Here is an 18,057-nt window from a genome sequence, read left to right on the forward strand (position 1 = left end):
GAAAAAATAAAAAACGGTACTACGAACAAAATATTGACAACTGCAAAGGGAACAGTAAAAAAATGTGGAGAGTTTTAAAGGACTTAGTCGGAACAAAAAGGCAGGGCAGTGAGCGGTTTACTGAGCTAAATTTTGAAAATTACAACGGCTTATTAGAGGAAAACTTTAACAACTTTTTTTTGGACTCTTTGAATGAAGTTTCTGAAATTATAGAGGATAGAGACTGGGAGGCGCCAGACCTAAATATTAAATCAAAACTCTCTCAATTTAAAACAATTAATATTGCACAGTTGAAAAAAATTGTATATGGTTTAAAAAACAAAGGCTCAAGTGATGATTGTTTAAATGTTAAATTGGTAAAACAACTCTTTGACGTTATTGGATATCCTCTACTTTATTTAATTAACACTTCAATAGTCACTGGCAAGGTACCTTATGACCTAAAAACTAGCGTTGTAATTCCAATCCCCAAAGTGAATAAACCAACTGTTCCTTCGGAGGTTAGACCTGTATATCTTTTACCAACTGTAGATAAGATCTTAGAGACTATAATTTGTAATCAATTGAGGGATTATCTTGAGAAAAATCATTTGTTGTTTGAGGGACAATCAGGATTCAGAAGTCAACATTCCTGCCAATCTGCAATCCAGTATGTATGTACAAATTGGAGAGAGAAAATGAACAATGGTGAAATAGTTCTTGGTGTATTCGTAGATCTTAAGCGTGCGTTCGAAACCATTGATCGTAGAATTCTTTTAAAGAAAATGAGGCTTTATGGTATTGATGATTATGCTCTAAGTTGGATTGATAATTACCTAAAGGACAGGTTTCAAAGGACAAAAATAGGACATAGGGTATCTCAAAAAAAGGAAAGTGTACTGGGTGTACCCCAAGGAAATGTTTTGGGGCCCTTATTGTATTATTCTTTATATAAATGACCTGAATAGGATATTAAATAGATGTTTTATACACTTATTTGCAGACGATACCCTCATATTCGTCTCTGGAAAAGATTATTTAGAAATTGTAAATATATTAAATAGTGAGCTTAATGTGTTGTATGATTGGTTATGTAAAAATAGATTAAAACTGAATTCTTTAAAGACTAAATGTATGGTAGTAGGATCAACAAAATGTAAATATTTTTTCGATTTAGGATTGTCTTTGTTCATAAATGGTTCACCTATAGAGTTTGTATCTGAAATTAAATATTTAGGTGTAATCCTTGATCCGCAATTAAATTTTTCAAGTCATGTAAATTATTTATGTAAGAAAATAGGAAAAAAAGTAGGGTTTTTTAATAGAATATCGTATGTTGTTTCTAAATGGTTAAAAATGTTAATTTACAAAACTATAATTTTACCTCACTTCACGTATTGTAGTTCATTATTGATTTCTTGCAACAAAGAAGAGATACAAAAATTACAAATACAGCAAAATAAAATAATGCGTGTATTATTGAATTGTAGCAAATATGTGCCGACTAAAGACATGTTAAATTCTTTAAATTGGTTAAATGTTGAGCAAAACATAAAAAAGGCAAATCTTTCTATTGTATATAAAATTGAAAATAACTTATTGCCAGGGTATCTCAACGTTTATTTAAAAAGAAGAGTACAATTCCACAACTATAACATTAGATCTAAGCAAAACTTTAACATTAGGCAGGTAACGACATCCGCGTTACAAAAAACTTTGTTTTACAAGGGACTGTGCATGTTTAATAAGTTGCCTGAGGAGGTAAAGAATGCACCAAGTGTACATATGTTTAATAGGGGACTATTTGTTTATTTACGCAATCAAAATTGATTTTTTGTTTTTTGTTAAGTAGATATAAGTAGCCAAGTGCTAAATAAAAAGATTATTTATTATTATGAAATATGGCTGTTACTGGCATGACTTTTTTTTTTTTCTTCAAGTACTTTATTGTCGAAAATTTGGTACATGTACACGAATTTTATTGACAAAGCTTCAGAAAATAAATACAATCAAATCAGATTTTACAAAACAAATATAAAAAATTTATACAACATATAAAATGCCTAAAAAAAAAAAAAAAATGCAAGAGAAAATGTTACAAACAAAATCTTTATAAAATAAAATACATGCATGTAGACAAAGGTAGCAGAGATAAAGGGACACATAAAGGTATGTTCAAAATTAAAATTAACAGATTAAAAGCTTAGCATCTACTACACAACATCCTCAGCCTTAAAAAAGTCTTCAATCGAATAAAAGGCTTTTAGAAGCAAATATGACTTCAGTTTACAACGAAACTGGCGCAAAGACTGAACACTTCTTAATTCCACGCTAATGTGATTATAAATCATTAAACCGCGATATATAAATGAATCTTTGATAGATGTAAAATGAGGAATAGGAAGGGGAATATTATTAATCTGTCTGGTAGGATAACTGTGATGTCGGATTGGAAAACTGTTCTTATTTTTGAATATTAAACATGCAGTTTCCAAAATAAATAATGATGGTAGGGTCAAAATACGGCTCTCTTTGAAAAGATTACCACAATGCATTCTAGAATGGGCCCTAAATAAACTTCTGACAGCCCTCTTTTGCAGCATCGTCCATATATGGCACTAAATGTGTTTGCAGAATGTCTTTGTACATGAAACGATCCATTTTGCCCACTATTCTTACTATAAGTCCCATGCCACGAGCCGAGAAACATCCCATACAAAAATATTTCCCCCTCCACGTTTAACTGTGGGGCAAATGTACTTTTGTTTAATCTTTGTTCACTGGGGCGTCTGACGTACATCACTCCATCAGTCCTGAATAAATTATATTTAGATTTATTACTAAATACGACTTTCCTCCAATCAGCTACAGACCAGTGGACATGAGATTGGGCAAAGTGAAAACGAGCCTTGACGTTCTTCTTTGAGAGTTTTTTTGCGGGGCGACGAGCAGGTAAGTTGGCATCAAGTAATCTTCTCCTTACGGTATTGGAACTGAGGTTTACTCCTCCACCCTCTTTTAATTTTGCCAAAATTTGGGAAGAAGACAAAAAAGGATTTACTTTGGAAATTTGTAGCAGCTGCCTATCCATCCTCAAATTTGTTTTTCTGGGTCTACCAGGAATGGGCGCCGGTGCAGCTGTTCCAGTAAGGCGAAATTTGGATACGATTGACCTGTGAAGCCGTAAGCTTCTTGCAATGTCACTCTGCCTAACACCATTTTCGTAATGCTCCACAATAATTTTTCTTACATCACCAGAGACGGTTTTGAGCGACCCATTTTAAGTTAATTCTGAGATTCAAAAATAACAACTTTACAGCAGGTAAATCGATATTTAACTGATAATAAATGCGGAACAAGAATGTTGCTATATTTATGCACATTGTCTAAATAAACAAACATGAAGTTCCTTACTCTGCATTGGCATTCTTATGATATCTCGGTATATTTATAAAAATACAGAGGCGTGTACTTAAAAGTAAAGAAATAATATGGAATAAATAAAGGAGCAAATAATATTTTTGAAAACATCGCTTGTTGCTATATTTATGCACAATACTGTATGTAGTTTTTAAGGTTAGTTTTGTTGTTGTTGTTTTTTGAATTGTAAGCATGCCGGAAAAGGGTTTTTAAGTTAACTATCAAAAGTACTTTCGTAGTCGAAATAAGGTGCTTTATTTTGCCTCATAACAACCATCTTTAAAATTTTTGAACAGTAAAGCATTTTTTGACCTTAACTAAAAGTACTCCCACTGATAAGAGCAGCATTATTAAATGTACTGTAAATAAATAAACAAGTTTGCAAAAGCATTTACAATTGCCCCAGTTGATCATATTATAAACTTAGATTATTTTTTTGTATATAAAAAAAATACTCACCAGTTTCATGCATTTGGGAAACCGTTTCCGGACCTCACTGTAGACAGAGAAAAGGCCGAGCCGAACGGCTCGACGTCGTAAACAATTACAAAGATCCTGTAAGATTTGCTTAAAATATCAGAGTAAATGTATAATATTTTACCTTTTCCACTAAATGATATTTATTAGCATTTATAATCTCATGCTATAATTTATTTACCATATAGGAAGATGAGCAAAACAAAGATTAATTATAAGTTTCTTGTAAAGTTATTATTTTTTTTTGTAAAGTCGACTCTAAATAGAATGCAAAGTTTCCCAAATGGCATTTTTATTAAAATCACGAAATAAAAAAGCCAGATCCACTTTCAACAATGAACACTTTTTTTGATAGCCGCCCTCAGTTTGTTTTTTAAAAACTACGTATGTATGTTCTCTGTCAATTTGTTTATAGGTTTTAAAACATAATTTAAACGAACAATTATAAAACTTTGGTCTTTAGACCTCTATAAAGAAATATAAGTTAAGCTAGTAAAGGATTTACTTACATTGAATATTTGAAAACGTACAACTTTATATACTGTGCCTTTGTCTAAAACATTTCCTTTTCAAACTTTTTTCATTTACTCTTTATTAGCCTGCTGACATTATTAGAAATCAGCACCAAGACATCCATTTAATTAATAAGAAATGCATGACCAAATATGTGGATTTTATTCTGGCATCTTAAAATATAGACTTTCTTAATCTAGTTTTTATAAGGTTTCTTTTGTTTTATATAAGGTATACCTAAATTATATACAAATTTGATTTATTCCAAAATGTAATGAAAGAAGCCTTGTTTAAAAATTATATAAAATACACATATTTTGTCATGTATTCCTGATAAAAAAAAACTAAAGATGCCTCAATTATTTAAGAAACCCATTCAAATAACCAAGTGACTTAAAAATAAATAAATAAAATGACTATTCAGTCAATAACAATAGATATACTTCTTTACATCCCTAAATCTTTAATGCAAACATTGAATACTTTATAAAATACATGCTTCTAGACTTGGAAACAACTTTAATAAATGAAAACAAAAATCTGAAAATGGCCTTATTGCTCTCCACTTTATTTCGACAGCCAGCAGACCTAGTTACTCTAACCTTCTTCACTCCCGACAAGAAATATCCAAAAATCATGGTTTAATGGGGAGACTTACAAGCCAGATTCATGTACCACCTTTTTATGAGCCTTAATCTTATCGAAACAGGCAATAAGTGGCACTTGTATGTAACATGATGGTTTTTTGTGGTTCTGTCTACTAAAAGTTTCAAGCATTTAGGAAAAAAATCTCTTTAAAAGTACCAAAACAAACTAGGAGAAAATCCAGAAGCCTGTTTTTCTTTTAATTATTTTTTTCTATTAGGGATATAAAGTTGCAAATCTGATACCACCATTTGTGATTTGGATTATATAAAATCACTTGATTATACTGTCTGGACAAATTAATTTACTTTTGTAGGCATGGAATGCTTTTTTTTTAAATTACTGCTGCGACCACAAAGAAATTGACAAAAATCAGAAACGGCAAAAGACAACTGTTTCATAAGTTCACCATTGATCTGATCTGATTGCTTTTTTACTAATTCAGGAACAGTAAATCAATCATTTTAAATTAAATTAGAGAAATATTTACCAAAATAAACCATCAAAAGAGATAAAAGTTATACCTGATATATGAACTTTGTTCCTTAAACTTATCACAAAGTGGATTTCCATGCAAAAATAGCTCCACAATTGGCAATCCTATAAATGCATCTAGCTGCATTAAATCTCTTATCTAAAGAAGAAAAACAAATTTTTGCAAAAATCAAATACTCTAATCATTTCTCGAAACACTTACCTTATTATTGCCCAGATGCAATATCTTAAGATTGGGTATACTTTTTTGAACATTTTTTAAAAATCCAAACACTGAAACCTTATTGTCATTGAGACATAGAGCTTCCATATCTGGAATATTTTCTTTGATGATATCAAGAACGGCTATGAACACTATTGGTTTGAATAAGGCACAAAAACAATCCTGAAATTTAACACAGAAAACTACATAACAAAACTTCAACTTAATTAGGAAATGAATTCTTGCCTGTAAATCTGGATCTGCATGAAACTTTGTCAGATCTAAAGCCTTATTTGCTGCATTATATCTCTTGGCCATAACAAGCTTCATTTTTTCCTTTGTAGATGAAGTCATGTCAACATTTGGAGTACCAGGTTGTACTCTGACTAACAATTTAAAACCATTAGGAAGCTGCACTTTTTTGTCTAAATCCAACAGTTTTTGAGCCACTTTTTGGTCATCCACATAGAAAAACACTGTATGTCCATTTGAGTGCCACTAAAGAGTAATCAGTAATAACATTTTACATATTTATAAATAAATACTTACAGAAATCGGCCAAAAGGATAATGGGGCCACATTCTCAACAAAGAGTTTTAGTAAGAAGCTCTTATCATATTTCTCCCCAAATGGTATCTAAAAATGGATAAAATACAAAATTTAAGGAGAGAACATATTCAGACCATTAGGGCAGGCTTATCCATATACAGTAAACTCAAGAAACAAATATAGCCCTGATCAAAGCATAACTTAAATTAACAAAAAAAACACTAAAAACCCAAAAGTGAGGTTAGGCTTGGGTTTTGTTTGTAATTTTCCCAAACACTTCTGAAAAACTACCAGAAACTAGCCAAAAACGTCTTTGTGTTCTGCCATAATTCTTTACCACAAATTTGTTTGACACTATGACCTAAAGTACTGTGCTAAATGTATGGATCTAACAAAACTTTAAAACTACAAATGGCACTTCTTCTTTTCTCAGTTAATGTTACAGAAATCATTGATTCTATTCATTCCTTAAAAACTTATTCAGTTCCCGGAAAAGATCAAATAACATCAACAATATTAAAAGACTCGCATTTATGCTTGTTCAAAACGCTAAAACATAACTTTAATCTCACCTTTCCCTCTGGTCAAATTCCAGATAAGTGGAAATCATCTCTTATAACCGCTGTATTTAAAAAAGGCGATCGAATGGATCCGACTAACTGTCGACCAATATCATTAATAAGTAATATTGGAAAAAATGCTTAAAATATAAATTAATGTCTTTTTTAGAACATAAAAATATTCTATATACAGTGTGTCCCACTTAAGGGTTAGCCACCCCTCTAAAATTTTTGTTTCTTGACCAATTTGCAAAAACTTTTTTTTGTTGGATAGATAGTCAAAAATGGCACTTATGAGCCAAGTCAGAAAGCAGGTCATGGCCTACTGTATTCAAGTTTGAAGTGCGAAAAATCGTAAAGTAGTATCAGCGATATTTATTTTTGAAAAATAGTACTGGATTATTGTTCAGGACCACTTAAAATTTTTGGCTAATTGGCATGCGTCTTGAGAACACAAAGGTTGGAAATATCCTTCAATAAACAACAATCGATCATATTATCATACTATTTTGGGCTTCACAATAATACAACTTCATTTATAAATTTTTTAGTTTTATTTCATTGTTAGGTTGCAATTCACACTTCACTAGTTACTTAATAATGTAATGTAGGCTAAGCAGCAAATCTGAAAATAATTACCTTAAGGAATTACCTAAAACCAAAGATAATAATAATACTAGTATTTCATCTTTGCTAACACTCAAATTTAAAAATTAATGCCACAAAACTAAATATTAGTTCCTTCAATATGTCCTCCATTAATTCTTATACATTTTTCTATGCGTCTTCTGTTGTTTACTACCACCCTTCTTAACTGTACTCTGCTTATTTCATTACACTCTTGTCTAATGCGCTCACAAAGATCATGTAGAGTTTGCGGTCTTGATTTAAACACTTTGTTTTAAAGGGTTCCCCAAAGAAAAAAATCTAAGGGAGAAAGGTCGGGGGAACGTGCTGGCCACTGAATTAATGGACTGTTTCGTCCTATCCATCGATTCGGATAATTCCGATTCAGCCAATTCCGCACTACCACTGCATTGTGGATAGGCGCACCGTCAAATTGTATGTGTAAGTTTCTTGTTTCGGCTAACGGCAAATCATCGATTACGTCACTAAAATCACCTTCCAGAAATCGAAGAAAATTAAGTCCATTTAGATTTTCATTAAAGAAAAACGGCCCGATTATACGTTCATTCAAGATACCGCACCATACGTTAATTTTCTGCGAATACTGCCTTTTACATTGTATCACCCAATGGGGATTTACGTTACTCCACATTCTAATATTTTGAGATGACACAATGCCGTTTGTAGTAAATATTGCCTCATCGGTGTATAAAATATTTTTCAAAAATGTAGGGTTAGCCAAATACTCGCCTTGTAACCACAAACAATATTCCATCCTGCGTTCTTCATCCCCGTGTTCCAAAGTGTAAAGGAATATAGGCTTGAAAGGCTTCTTGTTATTTTTCTTTAAACACCTCCATATGCAATTTTTGGAAATATTTAAGTTGGCACTAGCAACTCTAATGCTAGATTGCGGATTAGCATTAAAGTATTCAAGAATTATTTGGTTATTATTATTTGCTCGATTACGATATAAATGAGAACGTACTCCGCCTACTGAACTAGACTGATCAAACCCATAGTTTATTCTGGCTATTGTTGAATGGTGGATGTTTTTACCAGGATGTCTCCTGTTAAATTCCGCCGCAGCTTCACGAAATGTTCTAACTCCATCGCCAACTAGCCGCACTACTTCAACCCTTTCGTATAAATTATAATCACCCATAATTGTTCGAGAAGCAGTCAAAATGAACTAAATGCATGAAAACTTTGACAAACTGTCAGGAACATTTTTTTTCATAGCATACTTGGGTAAAATTCCCACAAAATAATTTTTAACCAGACACAATCATATCTTTGGAATTTAACAAACAAACTCATAAAAAAACAAACAAATTGAGCCCAAAATAGTATGATAATATGATCGATTGTTGTTTATTGAAGGATATTTCCAACCTTTGTGTTCTCAAGACGCATGCCAATTAGCCAAAAATTTAAAAAATATTCGTATTTGATTAAGAGTGTTATTGCGCCTTTTAAAAATTTGACTCCAATTTATTTCAACACCCTTTATACTATCATAACCAAATTTGGTACACTTATGTCTTAAGTGGTCCTGAACAATATTCCAGTACCATTTTTCAAAAATAAATATCGCTGATACTACTTCTCGATTTTTCGCACTTCAAACTTGAATACAGTAGACCATGACCTGCTTTCTGACTTGGCTCATAAGTGCCATTTTTGACCATCTATCCAACAAAAATTTTTTTTTTGAAAATTGGTCAAAAAACAAAAATTTTAGAGTGGTGGCTAACCCTTAAGTGGGACACACTGTAGATATTAATTCGGCTTTCGATCTCGAAAAAATACAGGAGATGCAACCGTCGAACTGATCAGTACAATTTTAAAACTTCTTAAGCAAGACCAAAAAAAGTATATGTTTTTTTATGGGTTTTTTTATGCTTGGGCTCAGCATTTGATACTGTTCCACATGAAATGTTTTTGGAAAAAATGTTTGATATTGGTATCAGGGGAACGGCTCTAGAACTTTTTAATTCATATTTAAAAAATTCAATTCAAAAAGTGGTTCTGCATGATACTGATAGTTCAGGTAAAACTATTGTATGTGGAGTTCCACAGGGAACGGTATTGGGGCCGCTCCTCTTCTGAATTTCTATTAATGATATTGGTGAACTTCCAGTTGGTGGAAAAATTGTTTCATACACAGCAATAGTGTTTCCCACAAGTAGCTGGAAAGAAGTATCTTCTGAAATAGAAGCTGATATGTTATATAAAATTTATTGAATCTTAACTGGTTGAGCCTTTGTATAGTTAAATTTTTTTTCTTCTCCTTAACTTCTGCTGATCAACCACCAGATAATTTAATTAAAATTCACAGTGAAAAATGCTAAGTTTCAATGCTAAGTGGTAATTGTGCACACATTAAAAAAGTCAAATCAATAAAATACTTGGGCATAACAATTGATAAATTTCTGAGATAGTCAGAGCATATTATAGAAACTGCTAAGAAAATTCAAAAAATGTATTACAGATTTTAACAATTAAGAACAATATTAAATTAGAAGTTACTCTTAACGCTCAATCTGCGTTGCGATATTGTACTGTGGTGTGGGGAGGCTCTTACGATGGTGCCATTTCTTGTCTTAAAACGTGCCAAAACACAATTATTAAAATAACGTTCCATAAAGATTATTTATACTGAACAGAATTGCTTTACAAAGAAACCAATATTCATAAACTTTCATTGTCATTTCTCCATCATTGTAAAAAAAGCATTTAAAGCATTTGGTTCTTGTATCTGCAATACTAAGCACTCCAGAATGACTATAATAGTAAGATTATATAATGCAATAGTTAGACCTCACCTTGAATATGCCTCTCCAATATGGATACCCTTTGTACCTAGATCAAATAGAGAAAGTCCAAAAAGGTTTCTGTGCTATCTTTATGTTTTAAATATTAACTCTTATCCATATAAACTGTCTTATAAAAGTATGCTGGGCAGTTTTTCATTTAAAACTCTTTAATACTTTTATACAATATATTAAATAACTTTAACTATAAAGACTGTAACTTGGTCAATTATATTTGACTAAATGTACCAAAAATTAATCTTAGGCTTCCAGATTTAAATAACAACTTATCCCCATTCAACTGAATGATGACTGTTGTAAATGAAGTTTTTACTTAAGTTAAGATAGAGATTTTGAGTATTTGTTTAAAAGATTTGAAAGCTTTACTGTGCTTTTCCATTTAACTACTATATTTGAGTTGGGAATACTATACCAGGTTAAGACTTTCTGACTTTTTTAGACCTTTTATGATTTTTCTTGTTTCTTTTTTGACTCTTTTAATTATTTTTAAGTCTTATATTCTATTCTTATTATAATTTTTATTTTTAAAGTTATATTATCTTCTGTTTTAAATTTAAGGCTTAATGAATCTGTAACTTAGGACTTTACATGTAATTACCAATTTTGTGGTGTTTGTAGAGTATTGCAGTAAATAAATAAATATGTTTACAAAAACCATAGTTCAAAAAGTGTGGAGAAGTTATCACACCAGAAACATGCCAGCCTCTAGGTTAACTCGGGTCTCTCAATAGCCAGATGTGGTTTCTTTAAAAAATTTTAATTACTTATCTTGATATATCAAGGAAAGTAAATCTCTAAAAATTATTTGCTACAGGAAAATTTTTCATAAACATTAACTATGTTTTTATGGCCTCTAATTTCTATACTAAGGGGCAGTGGAATCTGTTTATCATGTTGCACTCCTTGTGTTGTGATTCTATGTCCTAGTCATATATGATTGGATGTTCATGTATGTAATTATAAATGGCAAACAAATTACATGGACCTTGTATTTAAAAAGAAGTTCTGTTGGGTACAATCTATCTTTTTTATACATAATTTTAAAAATTTATTTTTGAATTATATTTAATTTACATAAAGTTAATATGTTATCGAGTCCTCCCCAAACCAAAATGCCATATGTCAAACCAGATTCAACTAGTGATTTATAAACTGCATCCAAATTGCTCCTATTTAAAAAACCTTTTAACAGATAAAATGTATGTATTAAAATGTGTATCTTCTTTGACACATAATCAGTATGAGGTTGCCACTTGATAATATGTTGATCAAATATAATTCCTAAATATTTCGTATACAGTACATACATTCTTTGATCCTAAGTGTTCTAATAGCAATGTAATATAGAGGCTGGTTTGCAAAAAATGCTATATAATATGTGGTTTTCCAGGTTCAATATATTTTTATTTTTAACTTCCTCCCAAGACTCCCCTGATATAACATGTACTGTATCATAAGCATAAGAAATTACTAAGCCCTCAGTTCAACAATGAATTAATATAATGTCCTCTCAATGCCAAAACCACAAATGTGCAAATTTTCAATTTTTTGCCTATATGCCAAAACATGGAATTTGCACTCTTAAAAAAAATAAATAGACTGTGTATTTTTCGCTCTTATTCCAATATTAAATGGGGGTTTTCTCAAAACTACAAATTTGCACATTCACAGTTTTGGCATTGAAGGAATGAATGCTATGAAAACTATTGGACCCAAAACAGTTCCTTGAGGTACACCAATTTCAATTTCTTGAGTATCACTTAATATATTATTTATTCTAGCTGAAGGTTAGTTTTTGAAACTTCATATTGTGTTTTACTAATTCTATAGTTTTGTAAGAAACTACAGAAAAAAACTGCCTGTAAGTTTAACACTGAAAAAAAATACTGCTAAATACTTATTTAAATTATTGTAAAATTAGATTAAAAATGTGTACAGGTGTTTCATATATTTCTGTTATAAAATGTTTCCCTTACTACATGTGCTTTTATGCCATCATAGCCAGGTGTCATTATTTTTTAAAGAGAAAACATGTTTAATTAATTAATTTTTTGTAACAGGATAGAAATATAATGAATTTTTAACTGAGACATCAATGGAGTAGTTTTGTTGGGAAATGGGAATTGCATTTTCCATTTTAAGACCTATGTTTATATAATGTCTTGTACAGAAATTAGGCATGTCATACAAATTATCAAAACAAAGAGCAGTATAATTTTTAGTTTATAAAGTTTATTTTAGTATGTTTCTCACTCTTATAGATTGTTTTTTTTATTATTTTGTCAAGGGTTTTTATATCATTTGTATTAACATTTATTTGATTCCTATAATAGTAACTTTTCTGCTTATGAATAAGTTTATTAAGTTAATTACATTTTTCATATTTAAATTCTAATTGTTGTAAAAATTCTGTATTTAACTGCTTTTTCATTTAGTCTCTATACTTGATGAATTTAGTAATTCCAGTTTTTAATTTTTTTTTAAGACTGAAGGAACTTGTAAAAGATAAAGTGTTTCAACAAGCTGACATAATATTGTATTATTCAAAAAAAATATTGACTGCAGTTTGAACATCTGTTGTGATTGCAAAGACCAGTCAAATTGCTTTAAAAATTTCTTAAATTTAACCACATTTAACTTAGAAAACTCATCCTTCCTTAAATTTGAATAACTTTCATTTTTCTGTGTGATTTATTGTCAGAAATAGCTATGAAGGTTGGATTAAGATAATGCCTTCTTCTAAAATGAAAGATTTAATGTTCAGATGAGATTTCTTAGTTTTTGTAGCTCAAAAATATGGTCAAGACATGAATTAAAGTCAAGTTGAATGACCAGATTTATGAAAGTTTCATATCTCAATGAATTCAACATTGTAACAAATTTGCAACATTATTATCATTAAGGTCCAATCAATTAATATTAAGATCCCATTGAAAGTTCCAATATTTTGAAAATGCAGTATGGGTTAAAGCATTTCCTACCCAATGTTATACCAGAAAGAGGCAAATTTATTATGGAAAATATAATATTAACATTATCTTTAATAAATTGTTGTAGGGCTTTAAGATACATAATTCCTATAAGTTTTGTTAAATTTAATAGTTTTAAAAGTTTTAATGTTTTGTAATAAATATGTGCTGCCGCACAAAGAAATCTACCTAAGCATCCAAAAATCAAATATTTCATTTTAATTGAGCTGATTTTTAATGTTGTGCAATTGGTAAATTTTTATTACTTTAAATAATGAAGTTTTTAAATTACAGAGTTTGCTATTTCCCCCTGTTTTTTCAGGTGCACAGAGAGTGATCTTTTTTCTCCCTTCCATTTACAAATGCTTGTTACATATTGAGTGTGTGTAGATAGTGCATTTGGGCATGCTTGTTCGAGAAATCATTGACTTTCCTAAGGATGCTTAGGTGATTTTTTTTGTGTGGCACCACATATTTGAAGTTGAACTTACAGAAACTTTATACCATCCAGTTGGCCCTTCAAAAAGTCTTCTTGGTCCTGGGGCAGGTGACCCAGGCCTATTACCTTTCTTTTTGCCATAATTCTTTTTAAAACTCTTACCGGACCCACCTTGGAGGTTCATATCAATGTCCTCTTCCTCCAGGTGGGACCGAATAGCATTGCTCCAATCCTTGTTTTTGCCAAATTTGCCCCCATGGCGAGAACCACCACTTGGCTTAAAGGTGACACGCCTATCATTGCGGTAATCACCACCGAAATCCCGATCTGTAAAAAGTTGGGTGATAAAGCTTATTGTAAACCTAATAACACTAGTGAATCAAAACTCACCACCACCACTATCACGATCGCGAACGAACTGTTTGTTGTAATTTGGTTTAGGCATATCCACACTTTCTTAAAATGTTGATACTTATACAACCACACCACAACTGTTTCTTGGAAATTCGGCAAATATAAGAAACCCTGGTTTTTTTGATCTAACAACGCAAAAAAAAAACGCTTTTCAAAAGCTTCCTTTCTTTTGCCCAAGTTGCCTCACGTCAGTTAAGTCAGTTTTTATACGTCAATGTCGATGTCAATATTTGACATTGACATATACATACTGACATATCCTAAGGCTTACACTATGGGAGACTAGCGGAACGACGTAATAATTGGATATTGGCTAATTCGGTTGCGTCATTCTGCTTTTCTAATCTGTTATCACTTAGAAGATTTAACAAAAAAAAAGCATCAATTAAAAAAATTGCTAGGGTCAATGGTTATGACGATAAAATTACTGATAAGCTGATTAGAGGACATAGGTTTAAAGTTAATTTTAGAAACTCTACCACATTTCAAAAAGATGAAAATAAGCAAACTTTTGTTTCAATACCATACGATCGTATCTTGACAAGAGACTTTGATAGGGTTTTCAAAGACTTGGGTCTAAGAATGGTCTATCAAAGTTTGGCCAAGTTACGAAATCTTTTATGATGTTTTCGACTGGCTGCATTAAGCCGCACTCAATGGGAACTCGAACAGAATTACAATTTCGACTAGTAGAAACCAAGAAAGCGCAGTGTTAAGCGCGTGTTTGAATCTCTTTGCACTGACCCGGTGGCGTATTTCAAAAAGCGTCCTCATTTCGTCTCCCTCATGGGGCTGAAATCGGGACGCATAAACCGATTAAAAATGCTTAGAAACACGTACCTAGTTCGTCAACTCGAGGAGACGTATTGGAGACGCTTTTCTTGCCAGATACGCAGTAAAATGATCGGTAAACCCGTCTCGATTTCGGCACCGATTACGAGGAATTACACAGATAGGGTAAAACGTTTTGACGCGTTTAATTTAGGTTAGTTTATCTAGTATTACAGTACGCGGTTACGCATTAAAAATTATTGTTTTGAATAAGTAGACATTTTTAGTAGAAACAATGAACAAAGAGTGTTGCAAGAGCTTAATAAGTTCCATACTTACCGATTTTTCTATGTTGCAATATGAAGGAGAGTGAGAAATTTAAAGTGACATTACAGTGCAAATTAGTGCAAGGCGAAAGCTTCGATGAAAAATGTGAAATATTCATCAAACACTTCTCTGACAAAACAAAAACAAACTGGATAATGAAGAAGCGTGTTTCGAAAGGTGTTCGTTTTGAATTTTGCAAACGTTTCGTCTGTCAACATTCTCTAAGGAATAAAACAATAAATAAACGGAAAGGAGTTCTACGAAATTATAACTGCTTGGCAAATATTACTATTAAGTTTTTAAAGGAAACAGTGTATACGAGAAAAAAATCTGTTCTGTTGAGAGGTTGATTAAATGTACGTATTGAGATAAATTTTTGCCATTCACACCGAATACAAGTCGCTTAAGCATACAATTTGCTGCGCTGTAATGAAGAAACAAAATTCCTATATTATTTCGTATTTTGAATCAGGAATAACACCGGCTTCGGCAAAAACATTCCATGAAATGCATATTGCATATTGCCCAATCTATAGAAAAAGACCTTCTTATACATTTAGCAAATGCCCAGGTAAATCCGACTAACGCTCAAGTGAATTATTTGTACAAAAAGTGGAGATTGCAAAACTATGTTAAGAGAGATACGACTAGCGCATTTGAGATAATCAAAAGAAAGCAGGCGAATAATAGTGAGATTGGACAGTTACATTTACTAGAAAATCCTAACATCATTGTAATTATTACGCCAATTATGAGAAGAGTCTTTCTTGCTGGATTAACAAAAGAAATCATATTTATTGATTCAAGTGGTTCGTCCGATCAGAGCAATATATGTGTGACATTTATTTTTGCCCCAACCAAAGTAGAAGCTGTGCCAGTAGCAGTGGCTTTGCATGATAGTCAAAGTGAGATTAATTATTTTTTAGTATTTAAAGCAGTTAAAGAAAGTTTGTAAAAGTTAGGTGATGTGTCATTTAAGTCTAACGTTATAATGACAGATGACTCCACCGCAGAACGAAATGCACTCAAAACAGTTTTTCCAAATTCCACATTGCTGTTATGTATTTTCCACGTTACACAAGCTTTGTGGCGTTGGCTATGGTCAAGGGAAAATAATGTTTAGAAGTATGATCGTAAATTTATTATGAATAAATTTCGAGGTATAATATTTGCAAAAACAGAACAAGAGGCAACCGATTCTATGGAACATATTTTCTCACTTGATTTAATGAGCTATAATGAAAAATTAAATAAACATCTTCAACATTTATGGAACCGCCGCCAAGAGTGGGCGTTAGCATTTCGCAGTGAACTTTCTAATAGAGGCCATAATACTAATAATTATTGTAAGGCCTCGATTCGCATTTTTAAAAATGTTGTACTCCAACGATGTAAAGCTTTCACTATGTATGCTCTAGTGGACTTTGTAATTAAAACATTCGAACTAAATCACAAAAAAAGGTTAATTTCTTTCGCAAATTCAAGATCAAGAAAACTGAAAAATGTTGTGATAAATCCAGAAACATTCAGGATATTTTAAAAATTAGTGACGATGTTTTTCATGTTAAAAGTGTAAAAAAAATGAATACTATACTGTCAATTGTATAGATGCTACGTGTTCTTTTCCAAGGGGTGATAGCGGTAGTTTTTGCAAACACATGTGTGCTGTTGAAGAGAAATATGGTACGGCTGTAATAAAAAATTACTTAAATCAGTTAATAAAAATAGAAAATTAAATGGATACGAAAGTTTAGCAATATTCAATAATCAAAAAAACATTCTGGGTTAAAGGTCTAATCTTTTATAGTTAATTATATAGTTTAATTAGTGTTTAAGATTTGTTCGGTCATGCTTCATTGCATTTTCCGTTCTATTAGTTACGTCAATAGTATATAAGGACATTTGTAAGTAGTTTAAGTTTAGTTTTAATCTTCTCCCGAAGATGCTAACATCGTTAGCGAAACACGTGTCAAAAGTAAAAATAAAGAGTTTTGGTTAGTAGTAAAACTGTCTCGTAATTCGACTGTCACATCAAAGGCTCCAACCATAGGACGATTTTAAAAACCAAGTTCGCCCAAAATACCGTAAAACACTTAATTGGACATATATTTTGGGAGGTTTCAACTGGCAAATAAGATCACCTATACTCTATTTCAGAAGTGTATAGAGCAATAAACTGGGGAATTCCGTTCTGTTTGGCTACATTTCGTAGTAGTTCATAGGCGCAGGTACTTATAATATTTATGAATTTAATTTTCACGGATTAAATGCCTTTATTTTGAAAGAGATTAAATACTAAATAAATACTTTTAATCCTTTTGTATAGGTACATTGTTTTGTTTTGTTGTACCTATCTTTTAACGCTTTGTAACATGCAAAAATGGGGTCAGGTAATATATACAGACTATAAATACTTTTAAATCATATTTTAAACGTTAGTAGTCACTGCTACGCTGTAGTGTAATCACAGTATTATTATCCCAATATTTAAAAAATGGAGGTATTCAGTCCAACGAAAAGATGTACTAAAAATTCTCCACTATCGCTGAGTGAAAAAGTTATTATTTTAAATGTACATGATTGCATAAAACACGATTACCCTAGTTTTACTGTGCAAGAAATTGTTGAAAAATGTTCTCGAATGAGTGGAATTGGAAAGTCCACCATTTTCAAATTGTTGCGGGAAAGAAAAGTAGCAGGTCAAGTGGAATCTCCCAAGCAAAAGCCAGGACGACCTACAAAAGTCCTTGATGAAAATGCTAAATGTATAATTCGAAGAAAAGTTCACTCTTTTTATTTTAAAAAGGAAATACCCACCCTAGACAAAATTTTA

At 31.5% G+C, this 18,057-nt stretch overlaps 1 protein-coding gene across 2 annotated transcripts in view; it reads right to left on the minus strand.

The window, feature by feature from the left end:
* LOC126737528 (nuclear RNA export factor 1-like) overlaps positions 1-14,324 on the minus strand; it is a 41,033-nt gene extending 26,709 nt beyond the window's left edge. The window contains exons 1-7 of one of the 2 annotated variants that reach the window (XM_050442452.1): positions 14,103-14,324; positions 13,765-14,039; positions 6,281-6,367; positions 5,978-6,229; positions 5,732-5,914; positions 5,559-5,668; positions 3,859-3,895 (exon numbers count right to left, since the gene is read on the minus strand). In XM_050442452.1, coding sequence (XP_050298409.1) covers positions 3,859-3,895; positions 5,559-5,668; positions 5,732-5,914; positions 5,978-6,229; positions 6,281-6,367; positions 13,765-14,039; positions 14,103-14,157 — 999 coding nt within the window. In that variant the 5' untranslated portion in view covers positions 14,158-14,324. Of the gene's footprint in view, positions 1-3,858; positions 3,896-5,558; positions 5,669-5,731; positions 6,230-6,280; positions 6,368-13,764; positions 14,040-14,102 lie in introns of both variants that reach the window. The other variant, XM_050442451.1, reaches the window with a different exon arrangement.
* Between the last annotated feature and the right edge of the window lie 3,733 nt (positions 14,325-18,057).

This window comes from Anthonomus grandis, chromosome 6 (genome assembly GCF_022605725.1).
Source record: "Anthonomus grandis grandis chromosome 6, icAntGran1.3, whole genome shotgun sequence".
Classification (NCBI taxonomy): Eukaryota; Metazoa; Arthropoda; class Insecta; order Coleoptera; family Curculionidae; genus Anthonomus; species Anthonomus grandis.